General features: G+C 38.5%; 3 protein-coding genes across 12 annotated transcripts in view; 2 read left to right on the top strand and 1 right to left on the bottom strand.

The window, feature by feature from the left end:
• Positions 1-59: 59 nt before the first annotated feature.
• On the bottom strand, positions 60-3,783 carry LOC117973037 (anaphase-promoting complex subunit 15). 5 transcript variants are annotated; one of them, XM_059028556.1, is made up of 5 exons: positions 3,675-3,783; positions 2,882-3,008; positions 1,942-2,010; positions 1,249-1,386; positions 60-1,127 (listed from the first exon to the last, which is right to left on the bottom strand). In XM_059028556.1, exons 2-5 carry the CDS (start codon positions 3,005-3,007, stop codon positions 1,080-1,082), a joined length of 381 nt encoding a protein of 126 aa, XP_058884539.1. In that variant the 5' UTR covers position 3,008; positions 3,675-3,783; the 3' UTR covers positions 60-1,079. The 5 variants fall into 5 exon arrangements, with proteins under 5 accessions (XP_058884539.1, XP_058884542.1, XP_034779862.1 ...); XM_059028559.1 differs by having other exon boundaries at positions 1,951-2,010; XM_034923971.2 differs by having other exon boundaries at positions 2,888-3,008.
• On the top strand, positions 3,006-15,265 carry LOC117973036 (folate receptor alpha-like). 5 transcript variants are annotated; one of them, XM_059028554.1, is made up of 6 exons: positions 3,040-3,143; positions 5,102-5,234; positions 11,903-12,029; positions 12,149-12,337; positions 14,476-14,611; positions 14,951-15,265. In XM_059028554.1, exons 3-6 carry the CDS (start codon positions 11,907-11,909, stop codon positions 15,235-15,237), a joined length of 735 nt encoding a protein of 244 aa, XP_058884537.1. In that variant the 5' UTR covers positions 3,040-3,143; positions 5,102-5,234; positions 11,903-11,906; the 3' UTR covers positions 15,238-15,265. The 5 variants fall into 5 exon arrangements, with proteins under 5 accessions (XP_058884535.1, XP_058884537.1, XP_058884536.1 ...); XM_059028553.1 differs by having other exon boundaries at positions 3,042-3,143; positions 5,117-5,234; XM_059028552.1 differs by lacking the exon at positions 5,102-5,234 and having other exon boundaries at positions 3,006-3,143.
• A 142-nt stretch (positions 15,266-15,407) lies between these two features.
• Positions 15,408-20,975, top strand: part of LOC117405879 (phosphatidylinositol 3,4,5-trisphosphate 5-phosphatase 2A) — a 42,881-nt gene continuing 37,313 nt past the window's right edge. For both annotated transcript variants that reach the window (XM_034922380.2, XM_034009336.3), the window contains exon 1: positions 15,408-18,816. In XM_034922380.2, coding sequence (XP_034778271.2) covers positions 18,647-18,816 — 170 coding nt within the window. In that variant the 5' untranslated portion in view covers positions 15,408-18,646. The remainder of the gene's footprint in view (positions 18,817-20,975) is intronic.

Here is a 20,975-nt window from a genome sequence, read left to right as displayed (position 1 = left end):
TTTTGCCCTGGTAGTAGTAATGTTGTAAATAGAAAATAAAATGCTTTAAAACACACAAGTTCTTTAAATAACATGTGACTTTAATTTTTGTTTTAAATAGTAAAATGCAGTAGAACAAACCAGATGCATTTACCCCAAATGAAATTTCAGAGTAAATCCCAGACATGGAAGCTATCCAACTTTGTTACTGTATCCATTTTGTTAAATCTCAGCAGAGACAGCTACTGGATGGTCTAGACTCTACAGCAGCATGACAGTTGATGACCATCAGTGACTGCTCATTGATCAGTTGTGTATTAAGTATCATAGTTGCTAGAAACACAAGTTCATCTCGAATGGGCTTGGATGTGTACGTGTTCTGTATAGTACACTCCAGACAGTAAATTTATAATACCAGTAAAAGCACATAGTACTATATTCCCTATTCCATAGCACCATTGGGAAGCCAACCTATTTTCACATACTGTATTTGGATAAACACACCGGATATGTCTAATGGCTGTGTGCCGTTTGTAAACACAAGTGTAAAGTGGTTATGATTTGCAGCATTTAAAAACTTCTGGACAAGCGGCTCTCCTGCTGTAGAATGGTTACCCAATAGTGTTGGTTTGTTTCTTACATTCATTTGCTGAAGCATAAACACTTTGTTATACAACAAAACAAACAAGCAAAAAACAATCCAACAAAACCTACTTTACCATATACTGCAGTTAAACAATGCACTCAAAATACCAGAGCAACAAGGTTCAGAGCATACAAAGCCAACGGCAAAGGGCTGCGTCCTTAAAACCGTGAACCCTTCCTGGGTACTGGAAGACCAAAACAAGGTTCTGGATGTTGTTTTTCACTCTAGTACTGGAAGGAGGGTCTAGATTAGGGGCCTCCAACCCTGGTCCTGGAGAGCCCCTATCCAGCAGGTTTTATAGGTGTCTTTACATCATCAGTGGCTAAAGAGCTGGAACACCTGTTAATATTGACTAACTAAGCCAATAATTGGTTCAATTACATAACAGAGATTGGTTGAAACGAAAACCAGCTGCCACAGTAGCTCTACAGGACCAGGGTTGGAGACCCCTGGTCTAGATCATCCACTGGTCCTGGTCTTGATCTGCCCCTTCCATATCCACCTAGGAGGAACACACAGCAATCAGATTTCATTTATTTTTTAAATAAATGGATTGATGTAATGGTGTCAAGTCCATATGGCTATTTTTAACAGCCTCTGATTAGCTCTAATCTTTGGCTTACCTCATTGATCTCCCCGTCATCAGGAGACTCTGTGTAATCATTCATCTCGTCCATGTCCTGCATGTCCTCGTCATCTTCAGAGTCCTCCTCGCTGTCTTCATCATCCTCATCATCCTCTTCCTCCTCGTCATCAAAGTGCTGTCAAGTGGTCAGCATGGCAAACAGTACAAACAAAACTCAGTTAGTCATACAAACCTATTTATTATGGTTATGGTAAAATAACAGTTACTTCCTTGGATTGTTTGCAGTTTTGTTTTGGTAGATGTTTACATAGGTGTAACAAATGCTTGTTTCTCAGGGATTTCTTCAAGATCACCAGAGCTAGCCTGGAGCACAGCCTGATGGGGATGTGTCTCAGGTCTTAATGCTGTAACATTGTCAGGCCTTGTAAGCTATACCTTGACATATGCATGCTATAAACAAATGATCAGTCCGACGCCTACAAGTTAAGCCAGTCCGTTCAAAAACAGCCATTTAAAGCCCTGCAAAATCTGTATCTTTTAAGACTATAACTCAAGAATCTCAACATATTTTTATCCACCAAATGAAGCTTTATTTTAAAATGACAATACAACAAAATGAACCACACGTAAAGAGCTTTTAAAAAATCCTTAATGCAACAAAGTGAATGTCAAAAAGCCACAGACATTCTCAATCCACCAAACAAACAAAAATAAAAAGTCCTGTAAGTACATTTGGTACCTCCGAGGCGGGCTTCCCAATAGGCACCAGGGTATTGTCTTTCTCAGCTATGCTCTGGAGCTGAAAAGACAGGGATTATAATCACAATTAACGAAGAAGGACTGAAAACAAAACCTGTTGTCTGAGACAAAGTAAAATGGAGGCTTAAACAAGGACTGGTATGTTAGTTGATCTTGCTAATCTTTTACTAATGTAAAATGTTTACATTAAACTGTCTTACTGACTTGTATTTATTTGACAAAATGTATTTTTTCAGCTACCAAGTAAAGACCAAGTGAAAAGCTGCTAAACGGGTACAAGAGTTAGGAAGACACTTCGAATGTACCAACATAATTCATGTTCAGTCGTGAGTAGAATAAATAAGGTGGTGCACAAACAGCTTTCTTTTTTTGCTTGCTAAAGTGAAATTCTCATTGAAGGGAGCACCACCCACACTACAGCAGGCAAGGACCAAGTCAAATAGATCTTTATTTGAAGACATGGCGTATATTCAATTGATATAAAGAGTGGCTAACCTAAATACACCCAAGAGAAGCACACACACACACTATTAAGAGTTTTTTTTCTATTTAATTAATTAAAGGACAACAATATTTAGACCCTCCTTCGTTTAGTTCAATTAAACCCCCATATCTAAAAGATTACTAATGGGCGGGACAAACTACAATTGTTCTGGTCTGGATTGCATTAGCCTCATCTGTCAAATATATTATTATTTTACAGGCTATTTCACAAGCACCACATACTTAAAGGGGAGTGGTTGTACCTAGACAGCTCTCTTCTCAAATGGCTGAAGGTCGTTCCTGACAATATATGGCAGGTGTGGGTTATTTCAGCACAACCGCGTGCCTTCTGGTGTGTTACTGCTTGCTTAATTAATTAATTAATAGCGTGGGAACTGTTCATCAGGCAACAGCTTGACAGATCATACACAAACCCAGGCCTGGTGCTGCTGCTCCTGCTGCTGAAGCTCGTTCTCATCCACACAGGGCCGGTCCAGGTTAAACCAGAGGGACTCGGTCATCCGCGGGAACAGGGAGGGGAAGAGTGTGGACATTCTTAAGAGAGAGAAAGCAAGATCAACTTCACAAATTGGGCATTCCAGCTCAAGTGGACCACATTCCTGGAAGCTGTTTCCTCCATTTGTTGGTTGATGATCGATAAACCACAATTTTGCCGCACCCGAACACTGAGTAAGTAAACCATATGGAGTTAGCCTACATGGAAGAGACTACTTGCAGTTTGTTTTCCTTTGTTCCACTGTCCACTACATGAATCGTTACTTTATAAAATATTGCAAGTTGCAAAACAGCTTTTAATTTCGGTTAACACCTCGTTTATGTGCGATCAACATACCATGATACAGCGTTTCAATAATAAATGAAACGCTATACTATAAAATTACATCATCAATTGAAACTCAATATTAGATTCTGCTATGAATACAATGCAAATGACTTGAGTTAGTCTGCAATTACACAAATACCACCCACGAACAGAGAATACAGGGAATATTTTGCTACAAACATATAACATTGTATGTTTTTATTTTAACACAAATGTCCACAATACCGTAAAAAATAATCCATGTTTTAATTTCAAGTCAGGTCTTGTCTTTGCTGACTCAAATATTAAACTTTTTTTTTTTAACTCCACCGTTTCATTTTTAGAATTTGGATTTATAAAACGTTTCTGTCAATTGCAAAGTTGTTTTTAGTACATACCTCTGATCACAACCTGTCAGTGTTTAAATTCAAATTGTTTCCCTGCCGGAAGTCTGTGTTCACTGAATCAGAGTCCCTCTCCTAGTGATGGTACAGTTCCGCATGAAACCTACGCTCCTGTTTCCGTCAACAAACCGAAGCCCGTTGCGTTATTGAGTTTAATAAGGAAAGGAAAGGACCCCAACTGGGCTGAATACGATGTCATGTCACCACAGGCACAGGGCGAAATCGATTCGAGGTGCGCAGTCTGCGACTGTGTAAATTAGAGGGATGATTTACCATTCTTCAACGATCGGGATGAAATTATATTATGGGACTCCTTCAAGCTCCAGACAGCTAGTTCCGTTTGAAGTTGAAGCTGCCTTTATTCAAACATACAACACATATTGTTCTACAAATATCCTAACAGAACACACATGCACATTTTATAATTATACTGACATACGTACAGTCTTCTTAAACCAATTTGAGAGAGCTTTCCAGGTATTTTAATGTGGAGCTCCCAGACTTCCAAGCTACTCTGGAACACTGGTATTGGGTCAAAAGATTTCTAACCTGTTTTGGCTAGCAAGTTTTCATGTCATTGATAAACATTTTTTTTTCTTTTCTGTAGCCTTTCCTTCAGACATAATATTTGTTTTACTTCTGCAATGCCCTTGATAGGTCTGTAAAGTAATTTCTGGTTTCAAGGATAAATTCCTCCAAAAAAAGGATTGGTTATCTCAGTGTGAAATGAAGGAGCTCAGATAAAGTGGGAAACATTTCCATAAAAGTTTTCCATAAAAGACTCCACAAATGTACGGAACCCCTAAAGGGACATGGTGTGAATTTAAAAAGTTGGTTAGTATCTTGAGCGCATGACATAATATCTTGCTGAACACTTTCTGCAAAATAATCCCATACTTCTCAAAATATGTTTTAAATGTCTTTCACTTATAACATAATCATGACAAGTGTGAAGTACAAAGATAATATCTTTATTTTTAGCCCGATATAAAAGTAAAACTCAATCAAGCCACACTATGAGCTCTGTTACCACAATCTCTTACAAGGATTAAGCACTAACTCATGCTCACCAGATGTCATGCGCACAAGATATTATGTTGATACGAACCTTCTTTTTTAATTCACACCATGTCCCTTGAGGGGTTCTGTAGAAATGTGCCCATTTGCTTAGGAATATGTATCCTATCCAGAATAGCAGGTATGCGATGAGAGCATGGTACATGCAAGTCATAAAAGTAAAAATCCCCTAAAAAATGCTGTATTTATTAAGAGATGTGTAACAGGATGACAACAGGACCTCATAATATTGTGTCCTACAACAAAGTATAACTCCTGCATGGTAGGGGTTTGTTTTAAGAGTTTATAATACCCAATTATTTTACAGTTTTTTTCTCCCCAAGTGTCAAATTTTCTCTCAATAGTATCTTTACACCCAGGAATTCGACAGAGGATGTTAACAGCCTATGGGCTGTAGAGAAGCAGTCCCTGCCGATTTCACTCCCATAACTGTATAACTCACCTGGCCTGCACACCCTGAAGTCATGCCTTTAGCAGGTGAGCCACTCACAGAACCCTACACACTCACATCTTGATCAGATGCCCACTGGTTAAAATTCTACAGTGGGATAACCTGGACTTGCTCCATCTACCCAATCCCTAGCTTGGTGTGTGGGGCACAATTCAGCCCACAGCGAGAGTGTATGTCTGTGACACATCTGCATTTGTGTTCCCTGATGATGCAATGGTACTGTGTGGATTAGTTCGTACCATTGTGATACCATTTGTACGTTAAAATATGAAGATGTTACTAATGTGGCTCATACACTATAGCACCTCCTTGTGCTCCCATTTCCCCTTAAAGAACAAAGAATCGGGACTAGGTTCTCCCATTTATCTGTTAAAAAAGCTTGAAAAGCATGTTTGAAACAATCCCTTTGAAGGCATGCCAATCTGTGATTAATGATGGAATTTAGCTTCACATTATGAACGCAGTGGCGATATAGCCACTCTCCTGCTTGATCAAACACTGTAGGTCGATGCCCATGGATGGGTTTTCTGTTGTAGAGATGATTTTGATGCAGATCCATTAAAATAAAACTACCGGTATGGGCTTGCAAAGAGCTCAGAAGAGACTCTCAAATGATTTACCTTTGGAGTGGGACTCCTTTCTTCAGCCTGGAAATTACAACACACAGTTGGACTTTAATCGGAATTCAGCGTGGATAACAGCAAATAAAGTTATTGAATAGCACTGCACTTACTGAATAGTTAACTGTTAAGCACAATGTTTTATTATGATATAGAGGAGAATGCTACAAGTCCCTCAGTTTTGGAAGCTCGCCCTCAGGTTCCTGGCACTCTCAGTCGCTGCTCTGTTCTGACCCACTCCTGGCCAAGGCCAACATGTCGGGTTACGAGGCAGCGCCATGACGGTGTCGGAAGATGGTGGGCACGGCGTCCGGCTTCAGATTCTCTCGGGTCAGCACCTCACAGATGAAAGGCTGCACCACGAAGCAGCAGAACCAAAAGCTTTCCTTCCATCGTACTTCTCACTATTTTAAAATATTTATTATCTTCGACATTTCATAAGGAATAAACACAATTAAACCCCTGGAACAGATTTTAGATAGCCAGGCAGTTTATTGCTGGCCCTTGTAAAAAGGATTTGGTTCCAGTGGGAACACCAAATTTAACGTGGTGTACAGAGTGCAATGGTGTTCTAATGCACCACACTGAAGAATAGATCTACAAATCCTGCTGAATAGTGTATCTGTTTACTTTAAGATCAGCTTAGTTGCCATCATGCATATCCCGTCACCATAATCCAGAATTAGAAAGTTTTGCTCCAATTTTGTTACATACAGCCTTAAAAGAGTAAGTAGCGGGGTTCAGAAATAAATACAGCATTACATGTCCCCACGTATTGCTACAACTGTTTGCAAGAAAAAGCCCTACCTCCCGTGTTGCTTTTGTTGACCCTAGGAATAACCAGCAGCCCCACATCCTGTGATCTCAGAGTGCGGTTTGGAAGATACAGGGTCAGTAACTCCTGCGAATAACTGGGTGCTAATCCATTCAGCAAAATCTTACAATTCTATACTGCACAGGGAGCCAGTGTAAAAGAGGCCAAAACAGAGGTAATATGTTCACTTTTCCCAGTTTTAGCCAGAATTTTTCTGGTGTCCCACGTTTTGGGACACCAGAAAAAAGTGCATTACAATAATCAATCCTAGATGAAACATGGGCATGCATTAGTCTCTCGGCATCAGATAAGGAAATAATTGGTCTAAGTTTGGCCTGGTTTCCTGGCATGTAAAATTACTACATAGTGCAGGTTTCATCTCCAATTAGTACGGAGTCAAAATGTAGTTGTTTTTATAAGAAGTTGTTTTTATTTAAAATGTATATATATATAAGAGGAGTATACAAATTACATGTGCATCAAACGCATTTCCCACAAAAAGTTTAATTCTCAGAGAAAAACAGTTTATTTCATGAACACTGTAAAATAAACAATAAAATTGCACAACATAAATGCCAAAAAAGAACTTACATTTGGTCATTTCTACCTGTTGGTGGTGTGGGGGTACTTCACTGGGGTCATCAGCTGGGCACCTACTGTCTCGGGTGTTTCATCGACAAGCCCACGACACCTCGGGTAGGCTGGACTATGATTCCGGCGTCCCAGCACCACCCTCCTCCCTCCCCCAATCAATCCAGACCAGCTAACTTACCTTGGCTATCCGTTCCTTTTCAACCAAATCCATCTGCTAGATATTTCCACGCTCTCACCAGGGCACCACCATCTTTTTGCTAATATTTTTTAGCCACACGATGTTCATCAGCTTCCGAAGAGTGCCAAATTTGGAAGCAAGGCCGTTCGAGAAGCAGACATAGAGGTTTGCAATTGCACTCGGGGGCGAAGCACACAACAAACGTTTTGCGTTCTATTTTAGTCGTTCTGTAACACAGCCAGCAGTTCTTATGTTTCTCTAGGTAGCCAGGAACGTGCAATGTATGGAATGACGAGGAAGGCTGCTTTATTTTGACTGCTGGCTCATACAGCGGCACGTCATCTTCTATACCGATTCCTGCCAGCTGCCGGCAAAGATTTTCTCTACAATGGAGATGAGAATATTTTCTGCATCTTTCAAAACCGTCTGTACCCTGATTCTTTTCTCGCCACTCTTGGAAGAAAAGGACACTGTTGGTGACCGTTATGTCAATGAAGTGGAAATGGATTGGAGGAGAACATGGTAGGCTCCGATTCTCTGGTCGGATTTGTCTACACCACAAATGTGCCGATTATAGTCGTGAATGGCGGCAGGCTGCCACACCTCCGTTTGAGTCCAATGACCCTCGGTTTTTAACATTCTTGTTATGGTGCTCGATTCGTTGGCACTATGAAATGACGACAAACAAGTAATGGCTCGAGCATCCCTCCACTGAACAGCTAGAATGTTCCCTTCCTCGATACGACATCATCTCATATCTCCACACTTGCTCCGACATTCCCATTCTTTATAATCCTTCAGAATAAAGGAAAAGTTTAGGCAATTTCTGTTGCACATGCCACAAGAATTACAACCAAGACTTTAGTTCCATCAGCAAACTTGGCGATGTATAAAAATGATATATGTTGTAGCCTTGGTGAACAAGTGGCTGGACCAATTCTAAGACTACCTTTTTCGCTAAACCAGTTTCCCTACCATCACGGTTGCCGGTGTAAATATCAAAATTAATTATGTAACCGTTGTCTGACGCTGCTAGAACCCACAACTTGAACCCCCACCTAGTTGGTTTATCTTTCATGCACTAAAACCTGATCGCGACTTAGACCTAACCATATGCTCATCGACTGCTACATTTGGTTAGGCTGGTAAAGTTTAAAACATGTGGCTTTTAGGTGATCGAGGAGGTAGCGCAGTTTGTGTAGCCGATCATTATTATTCTCTGTGGCAGGATCGACGATATGTAGCGCAGCAATTATCGCCTTGAATCGATTGTGTGTCATGAACTCCCTGGGGGGGGATTACATTTTTTTTACTCAGGTGCTGTAAGAGAGATCAATACATCCGGGGCTTCATTGGAAACAGCAGGCATGGGGCTTTGGTAACCAAGGAGACTACACAGGTACGCTCCAAAGTTAGAGCGGGCCTGTAGGCTCCTTGGTTACCACATACACAGTGCACACGCTTGGAATCATGCCGCGGACGCATAATCAAAATGCTTAAACATTTTCAGTTCTTCTACATTCATTTGAAAATGATAGAAACTTAAAATATATGAAATCTGAGGCCTTTATCTGTGGTTTGTTAGCTTCAATCAAATTTATTTATGTATTTTTACATTAATTTATTGTTTTGGTTATGGTTTGTTTAATTATTTGATTTTTCTTTTATTTATTTTGAAATCTGATTGCTTATTTGTAGCACTTGTGTGTAATATGACACCTTTTTAAAGGGGTATTGGCCGAGTTAGGCAGTTTTTAGTGTTCCTCTGTCAAGTTCCTCACACCATCTTAATCAACGCAGAAGCCTGGTATTTACCTGATGGATAGTGCCCAAATACCGTTCTGATTGTGATATTATTTGAATATAACAAGCAGATCAGACATTTGCATTGCCTTTTTTCAAACACACTGTTCTCTGCACTTTGCTGGTGTGCTGTGTTATGCCTTTGTTTTGCTGTTTGTTGTAGCCTTGAGGGCTACTCAGCGCAGACTTTGACCTACTTTAGAGAGAGCATTAATGCCAAAACTCCCCATTACACAGCTTATCATGCATTCTTCATTTCAAGCCAATCAGAGGTACACTGAAAAAACATGACAGTGAGCGGTGATTGGACGTTGTGTTAAAGTGCAATAAGTAGGTTTTCAGGTTGCATGAATGTTTTTATTCTCTAGTTTTCCTGGGAGGTTGCTTGATGTTGGATCTCTTGAAGTGCAGTCAGTGTAAAACTCCAGGGTTCATCTAAAGCAAATCTTGAAACTATATATAAAAGGTATTACTTTTCATTATCCTGCGTTTTAGTACTAAGAAGTAACTTCTTGAAAAGTGACTTGCGGCGAGCTGGGAATTCAAGGTATTGGTGCTATTATTAAAGTACAGGTAGACTGTGTGTTCATTTCCAAGCAAGGTGACTGATGTAGAGCTGAGAATTTTCAGTGCTTGTTATTGTTTTGGTGCAAAAATACATTTTAAAACTTGAATCTAGTTGCCCGGAGAGGGGAGCTTATGTTTTTGTCAACTGCTAGTATCTCATAATACATTAAACTGTTATCAAAACACTGTTTTGTAAACTCCTTGGTGGAGCTGTAATAATAAATGTAACTTTTTTTGTACCAAAAAATGAACCATGTTCATACAAGCACTTAGAAGAAACTACTGTGATTGAAGTAGACAAACGTTTTGGCTAGTGTCTTCCTCGGTTCACTGATATTAATACACAAGCCAAAAAGGCACCAGCTGAAACATTTGGCTACTTGACAAAGTATGTGGACATGCTAAGGGTGTTGGTGGCAACTTCTAACCTAGTTTGGCTGCCATATTGAGGTCATATGACTTTAAGTTTGGCAAATTTTTAAAAAATATATATAGGTGTTTTTGGATTTACACATAAATATTTATTTCAGGACATTATGGACTAAAACCCTTATACACATCCTGAAATAAATGATTTTGTAAGCATTTAAACCTTTTGTGTACATCCAAAAAAATGTGTTTAATTGTTTTTAATTTTATATCTAGGCCTATTTTTAAAAAAGACACAGAGAGAAAGACAAGAAGAGGGAAAAACTGAAAAGAGAGAAGTCATGCATGACCATTTAGCAAAAAGAGATGAGAGGGAATGAATACAAACCTGAGCTGAACAAAATAGACCATTTTGTCTAACTTCAATTTCATGAGCTCCTTAGTCCAGTGACTATATGAAAAGGAGACAGCCTGCTTCCAGTTTAGGATGGACTCTCACTGAGACTGACTAGGCATCCACTTTTGATGAAGGGTGTCAGTGTGGTGGTTTTGTGATGTGGACTAATGCCCACTGTGGGCTAAATTAACGCCACCAAATGAATTTCACTATTGACAAAATTCACCCCAGCCTACTGAGGTGAAGACTTGTGCGTTAACCCACTAAGCCACCTAGCAACGACAAAGCATGAAAAATATTTACACAAGATGTCCCTACATTCAAATAGTGAGTCCAGAGAATAGAAGTGGCAAGGCATGTTCTCTAAGCTTTTTAATACTTTATTAACTTCAGGGATAAGTTAACAGCTAAGCTACGTTGAGATGTGGCTCTCAGCAGGCAGTAATTCCAGTCATGTGTTGCAATAGTCATTAAGTAATTGCACTGACAATGCTTTTCAGTGATTTTATGCTTACGCTTGGTTAACAGTTAAGTCTTGCAAGCTTTATCCAAAGACAAAGGTTAAAGCAGCCTTTTTTTGATGACCTTCTACAATGATCTCTCAGGTATGAGTCTATATTAGAAACAAAAAAAAAGACGACCAGATAAGTGTGAATTTATTGATTTATTGATTTCTGTTTTATATTGACTTAGACTGTTGGTTTTGTTCTTAAGATTGTGATAATCTATTTTTTTTTTTACTTTTATGTAAAACAGTATAAAAGTAATATAGGTGTATAAAGGTGAAGCCTACAAACTCGTCTGTTGTTTTTTATTGTCTGTATGCAACAGACTAGCTACTATAAAAGCCCTTTCTAACAAGCCTGGTGCCTCGTACAGTCATGGTTTTTATTTCAACCAGGAACCAAAGATTTGGTTACACTCTTTTTACACAGAGTGCAGTTACAGTGACTGGTCCAGAGTCTGTGGCTATGGCCAAAGATTTTGCATCTACTAGAATTTTAGGATTGAGATAATAATAATAATAATAATAATAAAAAAAACTGTATAAACATAATTTAGATCTTTCATTTAACAGCATGTAATCAAACAAACTACAAAATTATTTCGCATAAGTCTATCGGAAGCCACAATAGTAGCAGTGTATTTCATGTTAGATTTCAATTTATGTCAGTTTTTCGTTAAGTGTATGTTATACTACAAAGCGGTATGCAATTGAATATGTTAATGTGACATGTAGGGCGCAATGCAAATGGAAAAGAAAAAAGAGAACTGAATGAAACAGAAAACCTGAAAAACATTTTGCAGAAATGTGTGGTCCTCGACATCATCTCCCTATCTGTCATCTACAGAGAGATGCTGGGGCTAGTGTTACTGGCGATGGTTTCTATGGCAACAGGAGAAGACGTGCTAAACATGTGCATGGATGCTAAGCATCACAAAGTCCACCCAGGACCAGAGGGGGACCTGTACCAGCAGGTAAGGATTACAATTGTAGTCATCTATCTAAAGCTATGTTTTCACTTTATTAGTCAAGCATACATACATATTACTGCCTGTGTACCACACACGGTCTTTTCCTTGTTTATGTTATCCAGTGTGCTCCCTGGAAGAACAATGCCTGTTGCATGGCTAACACCACCTCTGAGGCCCACAATGATCAATCATACCTTTACAACTTCAACTGGAACCACTGTGGCATGATGACGGACAAATGCAAGAAACACTTCATTCAGGACACATGCTTCTACGAGTGCTCTCCCAACCTGGGGCCCTGGATCCAAAAGGTAAGAAGAAAAAGGGTCCACTTTTTGTTTTTCAGCAGCTGGTGGCTAAACACAGATTCCCAGTCCCTCAGCTCTAACCGCTATGCCACTCTGCCTCAGTCCCACGGCTCAAACTACTACACTAGGCCCCATTTCCTCTGATGCATTAGCTCAGATCGCTGTAATCAAAGACCACGCCATCAAGTCCTCATGTGTACATTGTATCCATCCTGCAAGGCACTGTTAGGCTCTTATATATATATATATATATATATATATATATATATATATATATATATATATATAATTATATATATATATATATATATATAATTGTTGTGATTGTTCAACTACTTTAATTGGAAGCCAATTTAATTGACTAACAGTGACTTCAATTTAATAAATTTGTTTTAACAGAATACTGATAATTGCCATTTTTATCAATAATGTGTTGAATTGGGAAAGAAAATGGAATTGGAATTGAAAAACTGGAATTGACCCAAACCCTGGTGATCACTGAAAGTACATCTATTTTAGCTAGCCGTGTTTGACCACTAGATGTCACTGTAGCCCCAGAGACACACTGCCTGTGTCTGGACCTTCTGTGTTTAAATATTTCACTGCTGAGGAAAGCCACCATTGTTCACCACAACAACAAAGCCTACCCACAAGCCATAGTCATACAACTTGTTCCATCTAAACAACAAGACCTTTCAATGGCTGTCCAGAAAAGAAGTAAAATATTATTCTATACATTTTACCAATTGTGATGTCATTTTTTAAAGAAAAATGCATGTTTGTTAAAACACTGGCCTCTTATAAAACAGCACACATGAGACCTACATTTTCTTCTAAAATTTTTATTGGAAAAAGGCCATATGAGCTATAATTAGCTCGTTTACAACGGTGTCCAACAGCAGCAAATTACAATCACATAAAACACACAGAATACACATTTAAAACACTACACAGCATGATATACACAGAGCTTCTTCAGATAATAATGATACAGCACATTTTTTAATTGACGATGGGAAGTCTCTGATCTAAGTCCCATCGGCAACGCATTCCAATCTTCAGCATAAGCAGAAGATTTCCTTCCAGTAGCACTTTTTACCAACGGTATTTTAAAATATTTGGTACCACAAACATTTCGTAAGCTGTAATCACAGGTAAACTCCTGGAATAGATTACTCCGATAAACAGGCAGTTTGTTAAGTTCTTTCTATTATCAGGTGACAACAAGTTTACAAGGTACAGTGGTGTTCTAAAGGAGTACTCTACGAATCTACAAATCCTGTTAAACACTGTATCACTCTTCTTCAGCGACTCCTTACTAGCAGTCATGTAAATCACATCATTATAATCCAGAATAGGAAACAAAAGTTGCTTAGCTAATTTAAATCTTGATGTAAAATTTAAGCAATGACACTGGCCATACAACAATCCCAGTTTTCTCCCAATTTTTCAAATTTAAAAGTTGTATCGATATTAACACCTAAGTATTTAAAAGTATCAACTGTCTCCAAAGGTTTATTACAAGTAACAATAATACTATTAGAATTATTGTTTTGTATCATTTAAAATCATAACCAATAGAAGTGCAGCACAGGTAAGATTTATGGAATCATGTCATTGGCTGTAACCCCTTTAAATGGTGGAGAACTGTGTGTTTCTGATGTGTGACATTGAAAGAGTCATAATAGAAAATTGTAAATGTTTGTTGTTGTATATGTGACCATTTTTGGTTGTGCCATTACTGCTCAATACATCAGTTGCCTTTTATTTCTAAAAAAAACTGTGCTTGATGGGTTGAACAATCAAATATGCATATCCCATCTGCAGACCTCCCCCCAAACGAGCACTTGTGGGATGAGCTTGGGCACTACTCATTAGCCTGCAGTACCCTGTGTGCCATTGCAAAAACACCCCTAGTGCCCTCGAGTGAATTCAGAGTCACTGTCCTGAGCAACACAGGCACAGTGAGTGGTTTGTTCTGCACACCAATAAAATTATATTCAGAACATAAAACATTGTATTAGTGTAGTTCTTTAGGCCTTTGTTTTATAGGAGTCATTTTTAGTATTGTTTTTTTATGCACATTCTTTGAGTCAAAAAGTACTTTAGAAATGAAATGCTGTTTTCTTTTTTTGTTTCAGGTTGACCAAAGTTGGCGTCGAGAGCGAATCCTGTATGTGCCCCTATGCAAGGAGGACTGCAGTGCATGGTGGGAAGATTGCAAAGATGACTACACATGTAAAGAGAACTGGCACAAGGGCTGGGACTGGAGCACAGGTCAGTTGCTCACACACTGAGACACAAACAAATACATCTGTCTACGGTATCTCTAAAGATGTACTGTACATGGGACCTTCCTTTTTGGACAATGATATATACTTATTTGCTTTGGGTAGGGGGTTAAAATAACAGTTCATCCAATTGCGAAGAAACTCAGTACAGTCATTCCATAGCACAGGTTTTTGGAAATATCAGAATCACTAGAAATAATAGAATTTGAAGAGGCAGAAGCATACGTGTGGGCTGAAAGAGAAACTCATGTTGCCAATGCTTGTGTTAGACCTCCTTTGTCACAATGAATGCTAAAATAAAAGCAATCATTCCTTCCTTTTCCAGGAATTAACCGCTGCCCAGCAAATACCCACTGTCAGAAGTTTAGTGACGTATTTCCAACTGCGCAGAGCCTGTGCGAAAAGATCTGGTCTGACTCTTACAAATACACCACCCACATAAGAGGCAGTGGCCGCTGCTTGCAGATGTGGTTCGAGTATGGCAAAAACCCAAACCCTGAGGTGGCACAATACTATGCGATACAGATGGGCCTAGTCGGAAAGGCTTCTTCCCTCGGTCGCCCAGCTGCCCTCCTTCTCCTCACTGTAGTCCTCTCTTTGCTGTTTTCCTGATAAAAAATATACTGTACCTAGTCAAAAATGTATCCATAACTTTGTGTGTATGTGTGTGATATCTGCTGTAATGGCTATTTCAACCATTTTCATCACTGCAAGGCCTTTTCATTACCAGGTATCTGGTAAATCAGCATATACTGTTTTTACAAGACCAGCTTTGTAGAACAAATAATGACTGCTTCTTCCTGGTAACTAATCACTTCCTGTGTCACACGCCCTGACTGCTGCAAGACCATTGGAGTGAAAGTGAGCTACATCAAAGGCAGTGATTTTTAAAGCTTGGTCATCACTCTCACTTTAAACGCTACTGTATGTGAGCTACATTCTCTACATCCTGGAATAAGATCTTAATGATCTGGCACAGCTGGCATACACAATTGCTGTACACCCATTGGCTTCAGAATGTTCAGTTCACTTTCATTTTGTAGCCAGCTTTAATAGCTAGGTTGACTGATGGTTACTCGTGGCAGGATGCAAACAGCAGAATCACATTGCAAGAAAATCCATTCAAAGCCACTTCCATATTCTGTGCTCAGCAATTCCTGCTTCTGTTTTTTTGTTGTTTTTTTTTTTTTGTATTAATTTATACTTTTGCCTAGTTACGATTCCTGGAAAAAGTATAAAATGCAACTACTCCAAGATATAATTTTTCCAAATCCTAATAGGGCGTAACCTTAACAACACACCCAGACTGTTGTAGGCTTGTCTTAGATACACACTTCCATGCATCAGATGAATTCAGATGCTCAACTCAGGTAACTTCCTCATTCAAAGGTATTTAGATAGAGTTATTTTTACCATGACTGTCCCAGATTAACTTTGATTTTGTTTCAATTACACATTGAAACAAAGGGGATTCCTCATACAACTGAGAAATGAATACATTTAAAAACAAATTACTGCAATGTGGGGTTTTTTTGGTTTTTTTTAACCCCCAAGTGCTTTTTTGCCGTTTTTTTGTGGTCAGGTTTTCAGTGCTGTAAATAATTTCACCTTGTAGAGCTTACTTAACTCTTTCAGAACTAAGTAACTGTACAATTCAACCAGCCTTATTTAATCATTTCAACAGTTTCAGTGTCGTATTAAGGAAATATATCACCAAAAAAATAACCACATGCGACTGGTTAACTGTCTGTTATGTAGAGTGGAATTATGTTCCACTATGTTAGTTTCAAGAGTGCAGTTTTGAAAGACAAACCTAGCAAACATGCATTTGCATTTTAAAACATAACATCTGGTACTACACTAGGTTAAAGAAAGATCTCAGTTTGTGGGGGTTTTTTGCCTTCCAGTAAGTCTTTGACTGTTTTACTTCTTAGGCCCTTTTATCCCAGCAGAGTCTTTGCGGATCAAAGAATCGTACTTGCTGCAAAACATATCAGTCATTAGGGGAAGCAGCTGGTTGGTCACTAACAGGACAAAAGGCCCTGAAAGGGTGGGAACAAGTTCACTCTCCAGGTGAAATGACCAAGGAAGTATAAAACTATGTGAAGCAAGGCTTACAAACAGAGATTTCATTTTCTAGTCAGTGTAGTACCAGATATCACGTTTTAAAATGAAAACACATTTTTGCTAAAAAAAAAAAAAAAAAAAAAACACGATGGAATTATGCAGCAGTTTTAATTTCCAAAGTTTAAGGTAAAAGAAAGAAAAACAAATGAATAAAACAATGTCTTTATCATGATTCTGGTCTGAGTTTAGTTACTGGTGTTGAAATCTATATATTTTTTGTTTTTATCGCTACTCTTGCTCACTAGAACTGCCTGGCAAGTTGCGTGCAGGCCTGTAAGGTTTTACCAGGTTTTATTTGCTTCTGGTTCAGAGAAGAAAACATTCTCTAAAAAAAATCTAAATTTTAGAGAAAGCAAATCATTTGGAATGATTACAAACATTATAAAACATATACTAGCTGAATATCCAAAGGAAAAAGTTTGGTCATTTTAGCAAATGTAGCATAACATAAATGGCATTATCTATCAGTTGTATTTAATGTGATATAAGAATGGTCAATAATTATAATTTTATTCTAGCCTCTCTACTGTTATAAAAACTGTTTTCTTTTAGAGTAATTTCAAGACAAGCAAAAATGGTTTAGACTCAAAAATGTTCTCTAATATACTAATGATCACAACCTGACATACGGTAAAATGTTTACGGTAATATAAAAATTAAAACAAACAAAACAGATGCATGTCTGTCATAGGGATACAAATATACTAATAACAATACATGTTTGCTTTATAACCTCGGCGTTTATGTTCATATTTACTAGGTGGACTTCCCCTTTAAATATCGGAATGGTGAAACGAAGCAGGAAGTTTTCTCGGTAACTTTTTTTTTTTTTTTTGTAAACCGAGCACACTCGTAGGGAGACGTGGAGGACATGATTTAGCAGGAAGTGGTAAAGTTATTCTGCTGTAACAAGCCACTGGATCATTTTATAGCAAGGGGTATGAAAACAGACGAGGTATGGAGAGTTTAAACGGGGAGCAAGATGTTTTTTGTCAAACTGAAAAAGCTTCGCCGCTGGCAGGGGAAATAGATTTATTGTCATGTTTTTCAAAGTCGTCGAATACATATCTGCGTTGGGAGTACGTGCAAGAAAAGTAGCTATTATGAAAATGCAGGATATATAAACGTCAGAGAGGATTTAATTGGAACTGAATGTGAACTTCACAAAACGAGGCAGACTAGAAGCCTGAGCTAAGGTGTCTGTGCGTTCTTGGTATAAACTATTCTATTATTAACTATAAGGAAATTGAAGCTGGAAAACAAGGACGCATAAAGGGAAATCAACTCATGTATTGTGAATGTATTTTTTTTTTGTTGTTTAGTTTTTTTTATTCGGAGCCGTCAAGCTGATTGGTCAATTCAAGTACTACTAGTACAGTACTACAGTACAGTAATGTCAACACAGTGACAAATCAATCACCAGCCTGAGGAAACAGAAATACTGACTGTTCTGCAAAAGAAAACTGACTTCAGAGCTGATCGCTGGATTTTTTTTTTTAACCGTATATATTTTATCCTTTTTTAAGGTTTTGTGTATTTTATCGTAACAAATTGAACTGCACACTGACTTGACTATGACAAGTTGTGTTTACCGCAGTCGTTTTGTTTTGCCTTGGAACAGTTAGTAGAACTAGAATCCATTCTTTTGGAGCGATATATTTAACATTTATTTTATTTAAAACGCGAACCCCTTCTGTTTGTTTGGTTCTGTTGTTGATCCTGCTTTGTAAATGTATTTAAGTGTATTTATTTCCGTGGGAAAATTAATCGGTGGGCTCGTGAATCCACACTTTCCGGATTTATTTTAAGTTATTTTTTTATATACAATATCCAAACTATATATATATATATATTTTTATTACTTGGATTTCATAACCGATTTTTTTAAAAAACGATGATGGCTGGCGGTGGGGTCTCACCCTCTGGCGGGGCGTCTCCGTTGTGGTATCACCGGGATCTGAGCCGAGCTGCGGCCGAGGAGCTATTGGCCCGGGCAGGTCGGGATGGAAGCTTCCTAGTTCGGGACAGCGAAAGTGTGAACGGCGCCTACGCCCTCTGCGTCCTGTAAGTCACATTTAAGATATATTTTTATATTTAAATACCCAATGTTTTGAGTGATTAAACCCCAAACCGTGGCTAAACCAAATACACGTTGCTCGACTTGCCATCTCTCCATGGAACAGGTAGAGATACACAGAGGCATGAGCTACAGCTTCGGAACCGTATACTTTTTTTTTTTACACGTTTTGTCAGAACCGGCTGTCTGAAATGGGATGGAATTTGAATGGACGTTCGTTTAAAGAAGTCATTCCACAATCCACATTTGTGCTTCAGTTGCTCGCCATGGCTTTGCTGCAACAATGTTCAAACTTAAAACATCTGAACTATCCCTTTTAAATATCCGAATATTTATGTGTTCGAATATTTAAGGAAACAATTCACCAGTTCACCTATTAAGAACATAGTTATATGTCCCTGCCGTTATAATTTCAACACACACACACAAAACAAACAAACAAAAAACAGTTTTCTATAATTAATATATGACACAGTCCCATATACCCTTGGGTACAGCATTATGAATGGACATGTTGTACTGTAGCATTCCAAAAATAAGCCAGTTGCTGGATGCTGAAGTAGCAGTAATGTAAATATCTGTCTCAAATGTGTTATGTATTGGTAGTTGCTGTACCACAGGGGCTAGTATTGACTTGATACTCAAATAGTAAAGTAATCATCACAGAATTGCTTCCTTTTTACCAGCAATCTAATAATGGTTGTCTGTCAGCAGCCATGTTGGCGATTTGCCTGTCTCTGTAAAGCTATTTAATAGATGTCATTATAATTCTAGTGAGAAAGTATCCCTTTTATTCTGTTAAGATGTGATGTGGAGTGGACTTCAAAGAGGATTCAATTCTAGAAAATGGCAGACTGGTGACCATCTATTGGCTTGGTATTTTCTTCCATGTGCAGATTATTATGGCAGGGATCTGTATAATATACTGTGGATGTAGGTCACATACTCCCCTCACCCCTTTCCCTCAGTAAGATATCTAACATTCTTTCATGAGGAGAAGCTGTACCTTGTACAGTAATATATCCTTAGCTGGGAGATATACAGTAATGGAGGTGGGCATTCATCTGTGACACTTTTCTTTAGCATAAATATTTAAACCATGATGAAATTTACTATTTTATAGTGTCAGAATAGAGGTCAAAAACTACAACTATTAAATCTGACAGCCTAAGCAGGGTAAGGTATTTGCAGGTCATCCAAAACAACTTGTAGCCATGGCGATTTGAATTATAGAAAGGCTAAACTGCAATTTGGAAATACAGATTGATGAAAATAAGTTAATGGCAATATCGATTTTGTTTTTAATGAACTTTAATACAATAAAATGTGCAGTGGAGCAGATTAACACTTTTTTTAAATATATATATAAACCAGGCCCTAGGTTCTCACAACATACTTTATTCATGATGACCAGGCACTGAGAAGCCAACAGTCAGATTAAGAATTAGCATTTTTTTTTGTTGAGTTTTCTTCTTCTAAAATAACCTTTTCCTTTTAAAGAAATAATCTTTTGTTTCTTTCTTGGGTGGCTGCTTCTGTGATTCATTGCAAACTGCACTGTCTGGGGCCGTTTCATACCACATCACCGCAGAGCTCATTGAGACAGACCTTGCTGTAAGATCAGCACAGTTTACCAGAAATGGACAGGAGAATTTGCAAACCGGCAGTCGAACCCCTCCAGGTATTAACAGGGTTACACAGATATTTGTTTGCCGTGTCCAGCGTCTAGGAGGCTCTTGCAGTATGTGTAGGCTGGGTTGCCCATCAAGTGTTGCTTTAGAAGCCTGTGTTAAAGTTATTCGTATAAAACCACTTGAAGATATAATTTGCCGTCTCTGCTGCTAATACTAACAGTTGCAAGCAGTGGTGGCTTTGTATCCCAGCAGCTGTTTGGAGATTACAAATAAAATACTCTGATTTCTGATAGAACAATGTAATGAAAGATAGTGTGGAAGAATAATGTAACAGACACCAATGCAGTTCTCTCTTGTTATAAAGCAGCTGTTTATAAGGTGGGGTGACCATGGTTCCTGTTTCCCCCATAATGCCACTACACTATCACTTGTGTTCTCTGAACTCAAATCTCCTGGTGTACCTCTGGCTCCCACCTGGTGCATTAAAGCAGACGCACTAGTACTGTACGTGT

Source organism: Acipenser ruthenus, chromosome 8, assembly GCF_902713425.1.
Source record: "Acipenser ruthenus chromosome 8, fAciRut3.2 maternal haplotype, whole genome shotgun sequence".
NCBI lineage: Eukaryota > Metazoa > Chordata > Actinopteri > Acipenseriformes > Acipenseridae > Acipenser > Acipenser ruthenus.
Note: the sequence above shows the minus strand (reverse complement) of the source record. Positions and strands in the feature narration are given on the sequence as shown.

Bases quoted from the DNA above. Each gene is read 5' to 3' on its own strand.
- LOC117973037 (XM_059028556.1), bottom strand. From the start codon at position 3,007: ATGTCCACACTCTTCCCCTCCCTGTTCCCGCGGATGACCGAGTCCCTC. The intron at 2,011-2,881 runs GTATGATCTGTC...CTGTCTTTTCAG, and splicing joins AGCACCAGGCCTGGGTTTGT to CTCCAGAGCATAGCTGAGAA. The intron at 1,128-1,248 runs GTAAGCCAAAGA...TGTTCCTCCTAG, and splicing joins ATGACGGGGAGATCAATGAG to GTGGATATGGAAGGGGCAGA.
- LOC117973036 (XM_059028552.1), top strand. From the start codon at position 11,907: ATGCTGGGGCTAGTGTTACTGGCGATGGTTTCTATGGCAACAGGAGAA. The intron at 12,030-12,148 runs GTAAGGATTACA...TATGTTATCCAG, and splicing joins AGGGGGACCTGTACCAGCAG to TGTGCTCCCTGGAAGAACAA. The intron at 14,612-14,950 runs GTCAGTTGCTCA...TTCCTTTTCCAG, and splicing joins GGGCTGGGACTGGAGCACAG to GAATTAACCGCTGCCCAGCA.